Raw genomic sequence first — 20,607 nt, forward strand, 5'->3', positions numbered from 1 at the left:
TGGTTAACTCCCTTCAAATATTCTATTAATAATAAAATGAAGGAAATCCATTTTAAAATATTACATAAAATTTACCCAGTAAAATCTCTTTTATCAAAGCGCATTGAAATGGAGGATATCTGTGGATGAAGAGAGTCTTTGCCTTTTGTTTTTTGAAGGCAACATTGTAAAGAATTTCTGGAAAAATCAGCCAAATATATTTGTGAAAGGACAAAACTTAGTTATTATTTTACATTAAAATATGTAATTTTTCATTATGAAAACAAATGCAATAAATGTCTTGAATATATTGTTAACCTCTTTATTTTATTGTCAAAGTTTTACATACACAAACAGAAATCTGCTAAATCTTCTCCCACATTAACCGCCGTTTTTTGTATTTAATTTTTTTTTCTACAGTGAAATTGTTAAAAAAAAAACAAAATCTGAGATATGCATCAAATATTATGACACTTTTTATAAATTCCCTGTCAATTACTAAAATCATCAGATGTAGAAATGCTGCACACTACTTTGTGTAATTTTATTTATTTTATTTTATTTATCTGTTTTGTCTATCTGTTTTATCTATTTGTTTTGTTTTTTGTTGACTTTTACCATTGTTGTATTCTTTTTTGTGTGTTTCATTATTTGTGTTGTGTTGTGTGTTTGTTCCTGACAGTTATGCAATTAAAAACAAACAAAAAAGGTCACAGTGCAGTTAAACAACGCCTACTATCTGCAGCTCTAGACCACTCCCTAGCGGACACTCCAAGTCATTTTCTCAGGCAGTTATTCAATACAAAGACCAACACATCGTTGTGTAAATCATATCCATTTTAACTCTTCTTTGTATTTAAATTTATTTAAAAGTATATTTTAAGGATCATATTGATCTTTAAACCACTACAGAGACACGCTTTCATCTGCAGTTACACACGAGAGGATTATCAGTGCAGCGACACAACAGGACAACTCCTGAGCCTCTCAATGCCTGAGCTGTACTCATCAGAGCAGTCACACATGGGGAATATAATACAAGCTGTGCTAGACTTCATGAAGAAAGATTAGAGTATATAGATTTGAGTATATATGTGAAAGCAGTCATTTTATTTTCTACAAATCTACGTTGAGCTCTATGACACTGATTTGACCAAAGTGTACACATATTATTATTATTATTATTATACACTCTCCAGTACAGCAGGTGGCGGTATTCAGCTTTACGCTGCTTTCTATAACTCGCAACACAAGAAGAACAAGAAGAGGAGGCGGCGGAGGATGGCCGGGTATGTGTTTGTTCTGTCTTCTCTGTGTCCAGTGTTTATACTGCTTCAGGTAAAATCACCCTAGTAAAATGTACCTCCGCAGGTGCTTTGATAACCCTGCAGCTGTTTGACTCTTCTCTGCTCTGTTTAGAGTGTTTGTGACTGTTGTTTTTCACTGAACTCATGATTTGCCGCTCCTTCAGAAACGAAAGTGAAAGTGTTTAGTTGTTGTGTCGCCATTTTAAACAGACAGAATTCACCATTTACAACGCAGAACAGCTTTAAATCTTTAATGTCTTGACAAAACCTGTAAGCTTTATGTGAATGTGTGTATGATGTTATTATTATCAAACGAATGACGCTGTGATTCTTCATTAGTTTACTCGTGATGAGCTTCTGGATTTGAGTGTCTCAGCTGCTGATCTATTCCGGTGTTACGGTTTAACTGGTGACCGTGTTAACTGGTGTCCCTTTCCAGATGTAAGCTATTCACGTTTGCAGATTGGCAGATTCGTCACTTTTTCACAGCAACAAAACATGTCCATACCAAATAAAGATTCTTATTAGTTGGTGTCAGTGTCATTGTGTGCATTATTGATTTTAATATCTGTGTAGCAGAACAGTATATAACCAAAGTAAATAAAAAAAATTAGAATTTACATGTCTTTAACAGGATTCGAACCCGTGTTTCACACACGTATCAATCAACTTATCTAACTGAGCTTCTCAGAACTCCAAACGAAGCAGTCTGTTTTAATATCTTTGTCAGTTAAAACATGCCTTGCTGTGGTTGTGGACCCGTGTTAACATGTTTCCATCAATGTTAACATGTTTACATGCTGTTTAGTTACATGTACTCGCGTTAACGTGTTTCTACAAACTCTCCCGCTGATAGAATAGCTCTCTGTGACTAAACGATGCTTCATCAGTTGCTCAAACCATGTTTTTTCTTAGTTCTAGACTCATGTCTACCTGTGCCTTTGGAGTCGTGTTAACTCGTGACCCATGCTCATACATGTAACGTAAATAAAGATTTTATCCAAAAAATGAATACAATGACGATATTATTATGCAACATATTATGTCTAATATATATAATATATATTTCATATATAATATTATGCAACAGAATATTAATTGAAAATCGCAACATTTCAATGTATGATCTTGGTTACATCTGTATCAAGGTACTTATGAACATGATTTGGCTACATACGATAAAATTATTAAAAGCTGTTAAACTTATCAGTGCTTGATAGCTCAATTAGTTAGCACGTATGTTCCTTTCATGCGTCTCTTTTGTTAGTAGGTTCGAATCCACATACAAGTTTTGTTTATGTATAGCCTGATTTTTTTAATTCTCTTTAAAATAAAATGGGGGGACTGCGATTTATAACGTATGCGTATTTAGCGGAACATCATAGTCATTTAGAGCTATTCTGAGAAAATATCAGCTCGTTTAACTTTGTAGACACAGACTAACACGAGTCAATGGGACTATTATATTCTGATTGCATAATATTATAATATTCTGTTGCATAATATTATATATGAAATATATATTATATATATTAGACATAATACGTTGCATAATAATATCGTCATTGTATTCATTTTTTGGATAAAATCTTTATTTACGTTACATGTATGAGCATGGGTCACGAGTTAACACGACTCCAAAGGCACAGGTAGACATGAGTCTAGAACTAAGAAAAAACATGGTTTGAGCAACTGATGAAGCATCGTTTAGTCACAGAGAGCTATTCTATCAGCGGGAGAGTTTGTAGAAACACGTTAACGCGAGTACATGTAACTAAACAGCATGTAAACATGTTAACATTGATGGAAACATGTTAACACGGGTCCACAACCACAGCAAGGCATGTTTTAACTGACAAAGATATTAAAACAGACTGCTTCGTTTGGAGTTCTGAGTAGCTCAGTTAGATAAGATGATTGATACGTGTGTGAAACCTTTTCACTACACGGGTTCGAATCCTGTTAAAGACATGTAAATTCTAATTTTTTTTTATTTACTTTGGTTATATACTGTTCTGCTACACAGATATTAAAATCAATAATGCACACAATGACACTGACACCAACTAATAAGAATCTTTATTTGGTATGGACATGTTTTGTTGCTGTGAAAAAGTGACGAATCTGCCAATCTGCAAACGGGAATAGCTTACATCTGGAAAGGGACACCAGTTAACACGGTCACCAGTTAAACCGTAACACCTGCATTCAGTTGAATTATGAAGGCTGATCAATGACTGGAGATCTGTGATTGTTCATCAGTTTCTTCTAGAGTTTCTGCTGGAGATCAAACTCTTCAGATCCATCATGGGTAACACACACGCTGCTGGAGATCAGGATTTGTCTACAGAATGCAGGTATTAGACCTACACTTGACATTTCATATGGTTATTTTCTACAGGATATTATATTTACTCTCTGTTAGTTGTGTTTTTAATCTGTCTGAATATTAACACATACAGGCAGCAAGATTGTGTACAATCATCATGAAAAGTATCATGAAGTGCTGTTTAAACAGTGTTTTAATGATGAAATGTTGAGTAAATCTGCTGTGTTGACTCCAGTGTGTGCAGCGCTGAACTTTAATCTTCTCTGTTTTAGTTCAGTTCATCAGAAGAGAGCAGAAGCAGAGCCCAGCTGTGTTTCTATGAAGAGTGACGCGTCTATGGGTGTACCAATAACATTTAAGAGTGAAAACACAGGACCTGCTGTCAGGTAGATCATCTCTTTAATATCTGCAACTGATGAGTATTTTCATAATAAATGAATCAGGTAATTAGTGTTGTGGATCTGTTGGGTTTCAGATGTTAGATGTTGTATCTGAGCTCTGCAGGATAGTGCTTGAAGATCTCCGCTTTACACTTCAGGCCACAATTGATGGTGTTAACAAACCAATCAGCGCTTTATTAATAGTTAGTGAGGTAGAAGGTGGGTTTAGGTTTTGGGTCCACAATAAGATCATACTGTATGACTACTAATGAGCAGTTCATATGTTCACATTACACAGATAATAAGACGGTAGTTAATAGTATGAATTGTGAGCTAAACTTAAGTGTTCCCGATCTCCTGCCATAAAGGGCTTTTCCTGCACACTTTCCCCTGCTGTTTTTGTGCTGTACTGATCAGCCATTCCTCTGATCTGAGTCTGTTTTCACTGAAGCGCAGTCATCATCATGTTGTGTTGGCCTCATAGATGCTGCTGATCAACACATTTGGTTTCTAGAATTGATATTTCTCGAGTTCTCCTGCTCATTCAGTCATGATAGATGATGGTAAATGAACTTGTCTTGCTGTCCTCAAAGTCTGGACTGGAGCTCTGCAGACAAACCCCCAATGACTGACCTTCTGAAGACTGAGTGATGAGGAGGAGGATAAGGGGCTGCTGGAGGCGGGAATAACAGTCAGCTGACACAGTGCAGTTTATACTGCTGCTTATATAGTCATGTGATGATGATTGACACGCCTGCATGATTAAGCTTCTCCCACACCTACACTGTGGACTTCATTCAGTTATTCGATGATTAGTTTCAGCTCTAATCTGCTCTAATAGTGCTGCATTTCTGTTGGGCTTTCTCTACTAGAAATGAGCCTTGATCTGTGTTTGCTGATATTTTCCACATTCAAACAGTTTCTGTTCAAATATAAAGGAAATTAACTTAAGTATTTTTGTAAATGAAGAATGAATAATATTAGGTTTGTGCAGTGTGTGCAGCGCTCAAATTTAATCTTCTCTGTTTTAGTTCAGTTCATCAAAAGAGAGCAGAAGCAGAGCTCAGCTGTGTGTCTATGAAGAGTGACGCGTCTATGAATCCACCAATAGAATTTAAGAGTGGAAACACAGGACCTGCTGTCAGGTAGATCATCTCTACACACACATGATCACACTGCAGCATTTATATGATCCTGTGTTTCTAGAAGATCAGACATTAACAAGTGTTACAATTACAGGAGACTTTAAAACTAAATGTCCACACACTCACATCTGATCATTAGTGAAGTACTAATAAAGCATTAATACTCAAACTGTTAGAGTTAGAGGAGTGAGTTTACCGGCTTTTACAATAGTCAGCAAAGTGTGGACAATCAAGAGAAAGATTTTAGACGAGATGAATGAACAAGTTATGTGAGACAAACACACCACACAGTCTTTATTGTAACGGAGGCCAGCAAGTGAAGTGCTGTGCAGGTAAACCTCACTCCTCTGACCTCTAAAGCTGCTCTAGTGACAGACGCCAGAGGCCATGGTCTTTAGCCTCCTTGGTAGAGCAACCGACTCCCATGCAGAAGGTAGCCGGTTGGATCCCTGCTCGGAGTGGGTTGGGTGGTGTAGGACCAGCAGTGTTACACTTGTGCTCTCTCACATTTTCATCCTAAAAGATTTTAAATGTCTTCAGTGAGCATCCAGCATCATTATGAATAAAGGATATCAAATGATTGAAGTGTTACATTTAATAAATGACAAGTACTATTAAATGTTTACAGCATTTTGAGCAGTACAAGAGATCAGTGTGTGGTGTTTAAATTAAATCTGATTAAATCTGTGTATTGTGTCTCAGCTGGTTCAGAGAAAACACACATGGCTTCACTAGAGGATCTTTACACTGGCACTCATTGACTCTTTGTGTTGTTGTTGTTCCTGCAGTGTGGATAGAGATGGTCAGACTGGAGACCTGCAGCAGGATTCACTCCAACCAGAACATGATGAACTTCAGAGAGTCAAAGAGCAGCACAAAACCATCATGAAGAACAAGTATGAGAGATTATTTGAGGGAATCAACCATGGAGAGACTCAAACCCTCCTGAACAGGATCTACACACAGCTCTACATCATAGAAGGAGAGAGTGAAGGAGTGAATGAAGAACACGAGGTTTTACAGATGGAGAAAAGAGCCAGAACAAAACCCTCACAACACACTCCAGTCTTCTGCAATGACATCTTTAAAGCCTCAGCTGGAGCAGGACATGAGGAACAGATCAAGAAGGAGAAAGCCCAGATCAAGACTGTTCTCACTAAAGGCATCGCTGGAATCGGGAAAACCGTCTCTGTGCAGAAGTTCATTCTGGACTGGGCCGAGGGAAAAGACAATCAGGATGTAGATTTCATGTTTGTGCTTCCATTTCGAGAGCTGAACTTGATCAGAGATCATCAGTACAGTCTTCACAGACTTCTGCTGGACTTTCATCCTGAACTTGAAGATCTGGAGCCCAAGATTTATGAGCAGTGTAGAGTTGTGTTCATCTTTGATGGTCTGGATGAAAGCAGAATCACACTCAACTTTTCAGATAGACAGAAAGTTTGTGCTGTGACTGAATCTTCATCAGTGGCTGTGTTGATGTGGAGCCTCCTGAAAGGAGATCTGCTTCCCTCTGCTCTCATCTGGATCACCTCCAGACCAGCAGCAGCCCATCAGATCCCCTCCACATACATCAAGCGTCTGACAGAAATTCAGGGATTCACTGAGCCTCAGAAGGAGGAATATTTCAGGAAGAGAATTAGCGACGAGCATCAAGCCAGCAGAATCATCTCCCACATCAGAAGAGCAAGAAGCCTCCAGATCATGTGCCACATACCTGTCTTCTGCTGGATCTCCTCCACTGTGCTTCAGAAGCTCCTGGAAGAAGATGTGAGTGCAGAAATCCCTCAAACTCTGACTGAGATGTACATCCACTTCCTGCTGATTCAGATCAACATGAGGAAGCCGAAGTATGAAGAGAGAGATCCAGAGAAACTCCTGCCGTCCAACAGAGGAGTGATTCTCAAACTTGCTGAAGTGGCTTTCAGACAGCTGATGAAGGGCAATGTGATGTTCTATGAGGAGGACCTGATTGAGAGCGGCATAGACGTCACTGACGCCTCAGTGTATTCTGGGATCTGCACTGAGATCTTCAAGGAGGAATCTGTGATTCATCAGAGGAAAGTCTACAGCTTCATCCATCTCAGCTTTCAGGAGTTTCTGGCTGCTTTCTTTGTGTTTTACTGCCATTTAACAGAGAACAGAGAACCGCTGAGGGTGATTTATGATGAAAAATATGCATATGATCAATATCTACAGTCCAGCTCTGAGAAGTCTCTGTATGATCTGCTCAGTTCAGCAGTAGTTAAAGCTGTCTGGAGTAGTAATGGTCATCTGGATCTGTTCTTGCGGTTTCTGCTGGGCGTCTCACTGGATTCCAATCAGAGACTCTTCCAGGATCTGCTGACACACACGGAGGAGAGCTCAGAGAACATCAGGAGAATCACACAGTACATTAAAGACGAGATCAAGAGAGGTAAACATCTCTCAGCTGAAAGATCCATCAATCTGTTCCTCTGTCTGCTGGAGGTGAAAGATCAGACTCTGGCCAGAGAGATTCAGGAGTTTGTGAAATCAGACAAACACTCAGAGGAGGAACTCACTCCTGCTCACTGCTCAACAATCTCCTACATGATTGAGATGTCAGAGGAGCCGCTGGATGAGTTAGACTCTAATAAATTCAACACATCAGATGTGGGAAGACGGAGACTGATAGCAGCTGTGAGAAACTGCAGAAGAGCTCTGTGAGTATTCATTGATTGATCACAGAAGACACACATCAGTCTGCACTGAAGACTCAGATCAGTTTAGTGAATCACTGCCCTGCTTTAACAGAAAATCTTTAGCTGGCCATATCGTCCCCCTGTGAGATCGCTGATACACCATATTACTGCATGGGGACGCGGCGGCAGTGTTCTGTTTCCTTATTTGCTCATTTATTTCAGCATTTCTAAACGTATTTAACAAACTTTTCTTGACTTTTTACTCACACAAACAACATTTGTACTTATTTAATAATCTACTTCATTTGCTTTACAGTTTATCCTGGAAAATAACTCAAATCCCTGTAAATCCCTGTGCTCCACCAGCTGAATAGGACATTTGTTGATGTGTATTTGCTCAAATCTAACACAGTGTTGCTCTTGGATAATTGTGTTTGTTTTTTGATCAGAGAAATAGTGTAATTTTAGACACAGTATTGCCGTCTCGCTGCAGACATGCCTGTAATATTACATTTACTGTAGGCCTAAACACTAATCTTTACACTGAGCTCAGTAAAATGCTCTCTGACTAGTTATTAATAATCTGTTCAATAATTCATTACAGTCACGTGAATGGGGAAATACAGGTTTAGTTGAGTTAAATGTAGTTTAAATAAATCAATCAATAAAAAGAGCAGATTTAAATGAAATAATATTCTTGTTCTGAAAATGCCCATGTGTCTGGAGTGTGTCAGCAATTCTTGCAGTTCACTACAGTTTTGAGTCTGACTCCAAATCCAGTCCTCCATGGGTTAATACATTTGATTTCCAGTGATCATGGCTGTGTGATTTTGTTGTCAGCACATTCAACTGTGTAAAGAACAAAGTATTTAATAAGAATATTTCATTCATTCAGATCTAGGATGTGTTATTTTAGTGTTCCCTTTATTGTTTGAGCAGTATTTATATATATATATATATATATATATATATATATATATATATAGTTTATTATCAGTGTTGCTTTTATCACTGTAGACTGGACTCATGAACACTCAACACTACTCATTTCTCACTGCTGATTTTCTTGCTCTTTGTCCTCCACACAGGCTACAGCGCTGTGAACTCACTGTTCAGTGCTGTGAGAGTTTGTCTTCAGCTCTACAATCCTCAAACTGTGTGCTGAGAGAGCTGGACCTGAGTAACAATGACCTGCAGGATTCAGCAGTTAAGCTTCTCTCTGATGGACTGAAGAGTCAACACTGTAAACTGGAGACACTAAGGTCTGAGTTCAAACACCTGATTGATTGATTGATTGATTGATTGATTGATTGATTGATTGATTGATTGATTTTTTTTGTTTCGTTACATCAGACAGATCACATTAACAGTGTGTTTTTAGTCATGTGTGCTCTTTCTCAGACTGATGACATGTAAACTCACTGCCGATTCTTGTGAGAGTTTGTCTTCAGCTCTACAATCCTCAAACTGTGTCCTGAGAGAGCTGGACCTGAGTAACAATGACCTGCCGGATTCAGGAGTGAAGCTTCTCTCTGATGGACTGAAGAGTCAACACTGTAAACTGGAGACACTGAGGTAAATGATTCTCCACTCTACAATAACTACAGTAAGACAGTATCATATTAGAGCTCTTCATGCTTGAACATGTTAACCCTGGGTGATACTAAACCCCAGATAACAGGAATTCTGGTTTATCAGTAATTATGTTTCACACTGCTCATATTATACCTGTAGTAAATATTGTGTTTGTCCTCTACACAGGCTACAGTGGTGTAAACTTACTGTTCAGTGCTGTGAGAGTTTGTCTTCAGTTCTACAATCCTCAAACTGTGTGCTGAGAGAGCTGGACCTGAGTAACAATGACCTGCAGGATTCAGGAGTGAAGAAGCTCTCTGATGGACTGAAGAGTCAACACTGTAAACTGGAGACACTGAGGTCTGAGTTTAAACACCTTATTGATTGATTGATTGATTGATTGATTGATTGATTGATTGATTGATTGAGTTTTTTTTGTTTTGTTACATCAGACAGATCACATTAACAGTGTGGTTTTAGTAATGTGTTCTTCTTTCTCAGATTGGTCATGTGTAATCTCACTGTTCAGTGCTGTGAGAGTTTGTCTTCAGCTCTACAATCCTCAAACTGTGTGCTGAGAGAGCTGGACCTGAGTAACAATGACCTCCAGGATTCAGGAGTGAAGCTTCTCTCTGATGGACTGAAGACTGTGGACTGTAAACTGGAGACACTGAGGTAAATGATTCTCCACTCTACAATAACTACAGTCAGACAGCTTCATATTAGAGCTGTTCATGCTTGAACATGTTAACCCTGGGTGTTACTAAACCCCAGATAACAGGAATTCTGGTTTATCAGTGATTATGTTTCACACTGCCCATACTATACCTGTAGTTAACCCTCAGGGGTTTGAGGTGATTTTGGGACCCCTGAGATGTTTTGACATGCCCTGACATCTGTGCTGATTTCAGCTACTTATTACACAGAACTGGCCAACATGTGTTTTATTAGTATTCAGCACAAACTGAGCTACAATAATATGTGAGAGACATTGATGTACATGCTTGTGTTTTAGAAATAAATATTATGTGTGGTTAATAGGTTTTGGAGAAACAAATGTAGCTGAAATAAGACCCAAAAACCCAGGCCCGGATTAGGAACTCAGGGGCCCCTGGGCACATTGTCTTGTAAGGCACCCTAACTGGCCGCACCCCTATAGTTGAATTTAAAAAATAAGAATAATATAATAATTTTTAAATAAAATGAATCTATAATTTGTTGCCCACATATTTAAATAAATGATATATAGTACATATGTATTTATAGTCTACAAAGATTTAACTTATTTTTCAAAGCATTGAATAAAAATACTAATAAAACTATAAATATATATATTCTGGGCCTTTCTCTCTCTCTCTCCCTCTCTCTCTCCTTTTCTGTCTTTCTCTCACACGATGAATCCAGTCCGCGCTGCGCTGCCATTAGCCTCCTCCGCCTGGTTTATGCTAGCTACTCATCATTTAAAGTTACCATAACGTCTTCTTCTGTACCCTCATTCTCCTGATCAAGGGGCTGTTTAAAGATGGTGTGTATGGAAAATGCCTCAATAAAGATGCCTCCTCTTTCTCTCGCGTTTGCTAAATCCACTTGTCCACTCATTTTTGATCTATGACCAATACTAACGTTACACTACAGTCCGCTCAGTTTAGTGCGGGTTATTACAAAACTGACGTTTCCGCGCTTGACCAATTACAGTATTCTGTTTAGTTAAAGAAAAAAAGCAGTTTAAATATAATAATAATATTAATATGTGATCGCGATTGTTTTGCTCAGAAGAAATACAGTTATCTGAGCAATATAGTTTTTGCAGAGAGGGAGGCACCTATAAGGCTAAACATTATTAAATACCCACAAGACACTTGTGACTTTATATCACATTTGCATTATTTTTAAAAAATGTTTCCTTCCTGTTAAAAATAAATATATTTCCAATCTGATATGTAATGGGGAGAAAAAAAAGTAGCACGAGTTCAGCTGATGGTGGATTCGAATTGAGTTTATAATTAATCGCGTCAAAAAATGGAACTGTGCGCCTTACAAGGTGCGCCACTGCGGCTGTACTGTTCAGCAACTCTTTACTCATCTTGTCTCTATCAATCAGGCATCCAACTACATGCGCTATTTGCAATTAGCCAAAAAAGACACTCCGAAATTGTCTTTTTTTCTCTCCTCTTGCAGGGGCCCCTAGTGCGCATGGGCCCCTGGGCCTGTGCCTATAAGGCCCATTGGTTAATCCAGCCCTGCAAAAACCACACTGAATGTGCCTGAACAAGACTTTAGAGTAAGCAGTCTTGTAGACTAGAATATTTACTGCACAATTATGTGAAATTATTCTGTTCTCTCATTCAGAGAAAACATTACAATGATCTACGTTTTTTTAAGTTTGTTTTGGGTGATCTCAGCTGTATGTGTGAGTGACAATGCTCATGAATAATTCACACCTGAGAGACAACAGACACTCCCCCACTCACCCATCAAGGGCAGTGTACAGCAATGTCCATCTGCAGAAGCTCGCCCAAACTAAATGCTTGTTGTATTACTGCTGTGTGACCATGTAAACACTCTGGGTGAACAATATCCAGTGCTCAGCATATATAAGTACACCCCTCACTAATCTCTCTTTTACATTCATAGTTTAATAGGAAGCTCTACAGTATTATATTTGTGCATATACAATAGATTAGCCAAATCTGGAGCTCATCTAACAAAATAACTCATGATAACAGTCTAAAAACAAGTACAACCACATCTATGTGCTATAGAAAAATATTAAATACAAAATTAAAAAGAGGAAAAATTAAGAGAAGCAAAACAATGGAAAAATCTGAAAATTCGTAGTTTTTTTGCAGTATTTAGCCTGAATTTAATTGCATTCTTTCAATTTCTGAATATGTTTGGTGACTAAAATATGATGTTCATGAATAAATCAGTTTAATAAATGTGTTCTGTTTAAATGCAGCAGAATACACTGCCTATATTGACTGAGAAATGGAGGAAAGTCTTGGTTTTCAGAATGGGCTGTCCTCCTTTATGCTGAGCGCTGTATGTGACTTATACAGCCGCACATATAATATATATTTGAAATGGTGTAAAACGTGTTCGCCAAACTCTCTTGTGCATTAATCCAGCATTTAATAATCATTTCTGAATGAGTCTGAGACACTGAAGTAGAGGAATGACAAACAATTTAAACACAAGAATAAATCAGATTTAAACATGAAAAACAATTACTGTAAATCTAAATCATATTTGAAGACCTTTAATATAGATTTCACTAATAGTTGCAGTCTTAGTTCACTGTTTGAAAACTTTACCAGGTTCAACTACAATAAAATAACTAAAAATATATATAATAACACGTGTAACATGTCATGCTCTGTAACCTTCTACAGATGATGTCGAGTCCTTGTTGAGTGTGTGAGTGTGTGTATTTGCTGATGCGAGGGCTCGATCAATAAGGAGAGCTGATCAGGATGTGTGTGTTCATCACTGCTGTTGACATGAGCAGAAACAGCAGTCAGCATCTTCACAACACAAAGATATGTGTGATTGTCCAACTGTGTGATGTGGACTATTGCTGTGTTTGTAGATTGTCTGGCTGTATGGTGACAGAGGAAGGCTGTGGTTTTCTGTCTTCAGCTCTGACTTCAAACCCCTCACACCTGAGAGAGCTGGATCTGAGCTACAATCATCCAGGAGATTCAGGAGTCAAGCTGCTCTCTGAACAACTGGAGGATCCAAACTACACACTGGACAAACTCAAGTATGTGGAGCATCACTGGCCTTGTGCTTTTACACTGAATGGCTTTAAAAAGACACTAGAAAGCTCTTTTGTGATCAGCTTCAGTTTTCTGTGAGGGTTATGGGGTGAGGACAGACAGAAGATACAGCTTGTAGAGTATTCCAGTCATGTCTATGAAGAGCAAATCATTGAGTGTGAAATGAATCTCCTCTGTAAATGTTGGAGTGTATTGGCTCAGTTACAGTGACATTAAGCGGGACACACTGTACAGTTTCAGCATTTGAGCTGAGCAGAGAAACTTCTTCCTCCATTTCTGCTGAAGAATCCTACAATATCAGGTCAGGAATAGGGTTGGGGATTGAAGATGGATTCATATTCTGGAATCAGACACTTAGATTAATGTTCAGACTCTTGTTCTAAAATCAACATCTGGATTCCTCTTCTCTGTGCACACATGTGTATTTTTCACTCGCTAATCTGTCAGGAACTTGGGCGCTGGCGAGCAGCTTTAATAATCTGAACATAGTTTAGAGATGGACTGCAACATGTGCTCAAAGGCTGCATGTGATGAAGGACGATGGCAAAGCTAAGTGTGATCACTGTAATAAATGAATGTTGCAGCAGGGTGTCTCCATCAACATGAGCAGTATCTGCGCTCGCTTCACCAACAGCAGAGGAAAAGAACGCACTGTGTTACATTCATTGTGCATCCCGGCTCAACCAACAAGTGTGTGTGTTTTAGCTCAAGAGTTTGGAGCGTGTAGCTGAGCAGCTCAGTGCTAGCTTTAGCTTATTAGCTGAGGGGGAAACTAAACAGCTCATTCTCTCCATCTGTGTGTGTTTACAGTCTGGATCATGGAGGACACACAAGGATTACAGCAGGACCACGCAAATGTAGGACTACACACACACTCACACACACACACACACACACACACACACACACACACACACACACTCACACACACACACAAACTCTCACACACAGACACATGCGCAAACAGCAGTGAACACACGCATGCCCACATACAATCTAACACACAAACACACTCTCACACACATACTCTCTCTCTCTCACACACACACACACACACACACACACACACACACACACACACACACACACGTACGCACATACTCTCTCACACACACATGCACACATTCACTCACATACGCACACACACACTCTCTCTCACACAGACACACGCACTCACATACACATTCTCTCTCACACAAAAACACACACAGACACACTCGCACACACATATTCTTTCTCACACACTCTTTCACACACACACAGACACACACGCAAACAAATATGAACACACACACACAAACAGTCTATCTCACACACACACACACATACTCTTTTTCTCTCTCACACACACACACTCTCACACACAGACACATGCGCAAACAGCAGTGAACACATACAATCGCATGCGCACATACAATCTAACAAACACACACACACACACACACACACACTCTCTCTCTCTTTCTCTCTCTCACACACATGCGCGCGCACACAGGCACACGCACACAGCTGTGGTTATAAATGTGTGTGTTCTTGTGTTCAGATGTTTGTTTCCTCACTCTGGATCCAAACACAGCAAACACTCGTCTCATTCTGTCTGAGGAGAACAGAGAGGTGAAGCATGTGAGAGAGAATCAGCCGTATCCTGATCATCCAGACAGATTTGATGGTGTTTATCAGGTGTTGTGCAGAGAGAGTGTGTGTGGACGCTGTTACTGGGAGATTGACTGGAGTGGAGATGATGGTGTGTGTATATCAGTGTCATATAAGAGCATCAGGAGGAAGAGAGGAGGTGTTGAGTGTTGGTTTGGATCTAATGCTCATTCCTGGAGTTTGAGCTGCTCTTCCTCCAATTTCTCATTCAGACACAATAACACACGCACTGATCTCCCAGTGAAGGCGCTCAACAGGAGAATAGGAGTGTTTGTGGATCACAGTGCAGGAACTCTGATCTTCTACAACATCTATAGAGACACAATGAGCCTCATCCACTCAGTCCAGACCACATTCACTGAGCCGCTCTGCCCTGGGTTTAGGATTTATCCTGGATCATCAGTGAAACTGAGCTGAAGACTGACGAGAGATTTACCTAGAATCCTCTACAGGAGCAGTCAGCAGCAGTGTGTGTGATTGTGTGTGTGTGTGTGTGTGTGTGTGTGTATGTGTGAGAGAGAGAGAGAAAGAGAGAGTGTGTGTGTCAGTATGTGAGTAAAAAAAGAGATCTGTTTGTGCGTGTATGTGTGCATGTGTTCACTGCTCTGTGTGTCTCTATATTACACGTGCGTGTGCTAGTGTGTGTGTGTATGCGTGAGTGTGTGCGTGTGTCTGTGTTTGTGCGTGCATGTGTGTGTGTGTGAGAGAGTCTGTATTCGTGTGTGTACATGCATGCTTGTGTGTTTGTTTGAGAGAGTGTCATTTGTGTTCACAGCTACAGCAGCATGTAATATTCTCCACTGCAAGTGTCCTCCTCTTCTCATCAATGCTGCTTTATAGATCATTCTCCATTCTGCTTTCATGACTTCTTCTACTGCCAGTGTGTTTCTCCATACCGTGTCAGTTCTGTCTTTTAAAATGTGCTCGTTATTTATTTCCACAATATCTCTGTCAAATATTTCACCTTCGGCTGAACTAACATCAGCACTTTCATTAAAACACAGCGATGGACTATTATCCCCAACATCTCCAACAACAGCTTCAATTCTGATATCAGGGAAAACTCCTCGTCATCTGGGATAAAAAGATCCCGACTAGAACTCTCCAGCAGTGTTTTTCATTCAACATCACACTCAGTTTATCTCAGAGTTCCTGTGCAAACCTTACTGATCCTATTCCCATACATTTAGCAAGATTCACTCAGTCCAGTGTCTGCTTCGTCAACAATGTCTCTCAATCGTGGCATTGTTTTGGATACTGATATGTCCATCAATCCTGGAGTGTCATCTCCTGACAAAAACCACCGGCTCTTCAAGACTCTTGGGCCCAAACAATAGTCTCTGGATGACCTGCAGTCTATACGCTGCTCCTCTACTCACAAGATCAACCAAGCCTTGACCTCCTTCATCTCTTGGTGAGAAGAGAACACTTTGAGGGATCCAGTGTAGGTTTTCCCAGAACAAATTGACCATCTCTCTTTGAAGATTCGGTAGTAAACCAATAGGGGGGTCTCCACACGCCAGCTTGTGCCATATAGAGGATCCAGCAAGCTGTTAACTATAAGTGTGCGGCCTCTATACGATAACTGGGGAAGTAACCATTTCCATTGTTGTAGAAGTCCTTGGATTTTCTCAAGCATGCCATTCCAGTTCTTCTGAACACAGTCATCTTCACCCGAGGTATTTCAAGCCTCCTTTCTTCCATGTCAAACCTCCAGGTAACTTGGGAGGGACACCGCTCCAGCTGCCCACAAGCAGGGCTTCACTCTTTCCCCAGTTGACTTTAGCAGAGGATATCTTCTGAAAATCACTTACAATAAAATCCAGTTTCTGAATATCTTCCGCATTCGATATGAAACAACAACATCATCAGCATAAGCAGAAAGATGCAGAGAAACGTCACAATGAGGAACACACACACCCTTTATCTCAGAGCTTAGTTTATTCAGCAAAGGTTGGATAGGCAGTGTGTACAACATCCCCGGCACAGCACATCCCTGTCTAACTCCTCTCTGTACTGTAAAAGCAGCACTCAGACCACCGTCGACTTTTAATACACTTTGAATGTCTCTGTACAAAACATTGATCATATTTACAGAAGCTGGGCTCAAACCAAACATTTCTAAAAGCTTTATTAAATATTCATGTTGTATACGGTCAAACGCTTTCTCTTGCTCTAAAGAGATCAGTCCACTATTAATACCCAATTACTTCTAAAACTTCTCTAACCAAATAAATATTGTCAAAACTGATCTATTCGCTATACAATAATGTTGATCTTGGTGTATTACTTGACCTATTACCTTACTCAATTGTGTAGCTGATGCCTTTGACAGTATTTTATAATGGGTGCAGTAAAGTGATGCTGGTCTCCAATTGCTTCTTCTTTGCAAGTCTCCTTTATTGGTAACACAGTAATTACAGCTCTTCTGCAGCTTAATGGGAGTAAACCTTTATTCAAACTGTCATCAAGAACCAAAAGAACATCATCACCTATCACAGACCACAAAGATTTACAGAAATCTACTGGGATTCATCAATACCTGGAGTCTTTCCACTTCCCAAACTCATTACCGCTGTGTATAATTCATTCTGTGACAATGAGAGCTCAAGCATGGCATTAGAGTCTTCATCAGTGTTTGGGAGATCTTTAACTTCTATATGATCTGTATAATTGTGAATAAAAGTGAACAGCATGTTTACGTATGTCACTGGATTATAAAGTTCCTCTCATGCATTATTTTTTAGTGAATGAATAATTCCACTTTGGCCATTTTTCTGTTCTAGACTAAAAAAGCTTAGAAGGAGCCTCCATTTGTGTAATGTTTATTAAACCTGAATGAATGAATGCTCCTTGTGCTTTCACTCCTCAAAGATCAGCCAGCAAATCTGTGTTTGATTTCCGGGTTTCAGATTGATCACTGCTTGTAGCTGCTGTTGTGTTAAACAGGTCTGTTAGTTCATCCTCTAGTTTCTTCATGGATTCAGGAACTCCTTTAGTGACATTAAAAGTGTTTTCTTGGCATAATTGTTTAATGTGAATCTTGCCACAATCCCACCATTGCTGCAGTGAAGAATAAAGATGTTTTTCTTCTGTAAAATTCCCAAAAATAAAGAAAAGATTTCAATAAATGTCTCATCTTTTAAAAGGGACGTATGAAAATGCCAATAGGCACTCCTAATCTCCACAGAATGAACAATTATAGTACAAATAACAGAAGAGTGATCTGAAAACCCAACAGGAATTATTTTACAATCTTTGACACAATCTGCTTGAAAATGAAACATGTAAAATCTATCAAGCCTTGCCATTGAAATAAAATGATTCTTACTATGTGTCCAAGTGTGCTGTCTATTTTCATGCTGATCATTCCTCCACACATCGCATAAATCAAACACTCTTACTCATTGTGGAAGCACTTTTAGTGAAGCAGGATGTGATTCTGAGTGATTTGGATCTCTCTTCTCATTCTCTGTGCTGTTCAAATGAAAAACTCTTCTGATTTGATATCTTTAAGGACAGCACTAAAAGCTTCGGAGAAATCTATTCTTTCATCTGCTTTTGTAGGAGAGTAAATATTTATAAAGTCATTAAAATATTCTCAAGTTTTGCTTTAGTTTGTGTTAAATGTCCTTTGACTATTTCTTTCTCTCCACATAGAATTGGTGAAAACTGCTGTGAAAGCAATAGAGCTACTCCTCCACTATTAGAGGACATGTGACTCATGAACACTTGAGCATCTCATTCTGTTCTCAAGTCTATTTCATTAAATAAACACTCTGAGAATCTTGAATGAAGGTCACATCAATACGTTTTATCTTTTTAAACTCAGACAGACACATTCTCTTCTGACTGTTTCTAGCAGCATTCAAGTGTAGAGTTCCAATCTTAATGTCTCTCATAAATGATAGAAACAGTCAAAAACAGAAGAAGCTATCACACCATGTCCTGTTCTTCATCTTCACACATTTGTTTTCTCATTTTTCTCATGGATTTTCTAAGACGATACACTTCCTAATCACAGAAAGCTCCTTCCTTCATGCACCTCTTTACATCTCTTATAAGAGCAGATGGATCTGGACAATAGTCTTCAGCTTCAACACCTCACAGTCCCTTTGATTTTCTTGAAAGCTGAGTTAGTTGTTCAGTGTTATACACCACTGGTGCTCTTCATCCTCATTTAGTGATGAAGAAAAGAGCAGCCTGAATCATTGTAGTCTGTAGAATCGCTGTCAATGTCTGAAACTGCACTTTCAGTCTCGCTCTTGTCTTCTTTGGCCTGTGTTGTCGTCTTACCTCTGCCTTTTCTCCTTTTTATTGGGGCTTTGAAAAATGCCTCAGTTTGCATTTCTGCTTCATTTCCAGCCTCGTTGCTTTTTCCAGTGACTGGTATATTTTCTGTCAATACTGGCGTAACGATGTGATCATTCATGCCATCTATCTCAGAATTAACTGAAGCAGTACAACAGAATGCCCTGTAACAATTTTAGCCAGAGTCAATGTATTTGATTCAGACTCTACTGCCACCTCAGAGACTGGACCATCAGCAGAAGATCCCAGTCTCTGCAGCAGTGCAGCATCTACTTGCTTTCAATCTGAGTGTTTTCCTAAGGCACTGAACACGACTCTTCAAAACACCGAACATGCGCTCGACTAAAGCCCTTGTGCGCATATGAGCCTTTCTGTAGCTGAAATCCTTCTGAGCATGCCCACTGTCACCAAGCAAAACTCCATTACGATCTCTTCTGTCAAACTGAGTATACAGAGATGAGCTGAGGAGGATCATGAGTTGCACCTTTCCACCGTGCAGCAATGTTTGAAAACTCTAACTGGGGAGTTCATACACCTTGGACATTGATGGAAACCCAGTTCTTTTGGTTCCTGTATTCCTCCGCATCTGGAGTAGAGGGACGCTTAATGGGAATATGGGTTCCCTCTATGCAGCCGATGACTCCTGGGACATTTCCATATTCATTGAACAGTACATTGTAGTTAGCCTGGGTTCCAGCAATAGGGAGGTTCATGTGATGTGCTTTTAATTCACAAATGGTTTACTTTATGCATCTCGAACACTTTATTCATCAAAACCTTGCACTAGGTCACTTCTGTCTGCAAGAACTTGCCTGGCTGGTGGAAAGCGCTGATCATCATTGACATAGTCCAGGTAATCCATGTGTCCTCCAAATGAAATGAATCTGAAGTTAAACCTGCCTCCTGATAGGTTTAATTTAAGCCCCAGTTTAGTCCTGAAGTTGCTCTAGTGTTCCTGCAGGAAATCAGCCTGTTCAGTTCTGGACTAGACTAAGTCTTAGACTTTTTAAAACCGTGACAGAGAAAGCACATTTCTGTTAGTCTGATCTAATGGCCATTTCAGTCTAGGACTACGCTTAATCTTGGTCCAGGAAACCACCTCTTAATAAAGTAAAGGAAAGCCATTTTAAAATATTACAGATATATATTACCCATGTAATGATTTATGTGTTAGATTTGTAAAATGAGTCAGACACTATTATTAAATGACTGTTTCAGTTGTGATTACACTAAACTATTCTGCTTCCTTGTTATCTCATTATTATATTTCAGTGTTCTGTAAATTGATCATTATAACTGATTAAGATAATCTTGTTTATGGATTGTGAACTAAAACTCTTACACTATTTGGAAAACATCACATTCACTAAACACAATGTGGTAACTGATCCTGAATCTGTCAACTCTTTTCCACCGATCTAAAGGTTTTAATCACTCCCTGATTTCAATACAGAGTTACTGTAAAGATCTACTCAGATGATTAAGT

General features: G+C 39.3%; 1 protein-coding gene and 1 long non-coding RNA gene across 5 annotated transcripts in view; both read left to right on the forward strand.

Annotated features, from left to right (window-relative positions):
* Positions 1-20,607, forward strand: part of LOC148682208 (uncharacterized) — a 286,875-nt gene that overhangs the window by 128,602 nt on the left and 137,666 nt on the right. The window lies entirely within an intron of this gene.
* On the forward strand, positions 1,231-18,147 carry LOC110439425 (protein NLRC3). 4 transcript variants are annotated; one of them, XM_087248410.2, is made up of 12 exons: positions 1,231-1,268; positions 3,549-3,643; positions 3,888-4,001; positions 5,027-5,140; positions 5,929-7,824; positions 8,892-9,065; positions 9,205-9,378; positions 9,565-9,738; positions 9,880-10,053; positions 12,968-13,141; positions 13,968-14,014; positions 14,701-18,147. In XM_087248410.2, exons 2-12 carry the CDS (start codon positions 3,594-3,596, stop codon positions 15,225-15,227), a joined length of 3,618 nt encoding a protein of 1,205 aa, XP_087104536.1. In that variant the 5' UTR covers positions 1,231-1,268; positions 3,549-3,593; the 3' UTR covers positions 15,228-18,147. The 4 variants fall into 4 exon arrangements, with proteins under 4 accessions (XP_087104536.1, XP_087104538.1, XP_087104535.1 ...); XM_087248409.1 differs by lacking the exon at positions 1,231-1,268 and adding an exon at positions 1,271-1,317; XM_087248412.2 differs by lacking the exon at positions 5,027-5,140.

This window comes from Danio rerio, chromosome 4 (genome assembly GCF_052040795.2).
Source record: "Danio rerio strain M-AB ecotype USA chromosome 4, GRCz13ab, whole genome shotgun sequence".
Lineage (NCBI taxonomy): Eukaryota > Metazoa > Chordata > Actinopteri > Cypriniformes > Danionidae > Danio > Danio rerio.

Bases quoted from the DNA above. Each gene is read 5' to 3' on its own strand.
- LOC110439425 (XM_087248410.2), top strand. From the start codon at position 3,594: ATGGGTAACACACACGCTGCTGGAGATCAGGATTTGTCTACAGAATGC. The intron at 3,644-3,887 runs GTATTAGACCTA...TCTCTGTTTTAG, and splicing joins GATTTGTCTACAGAATGCAG to TTCAGTTCATCAGAAGAGAG. The intron at 4,002-5,026 runs GTAGATCATCTC...TCTCTGTTTTAG, and splicing joins AACACAGGACCTGCTGTCAG to TTCAGTTCATCAAAAGAGAG.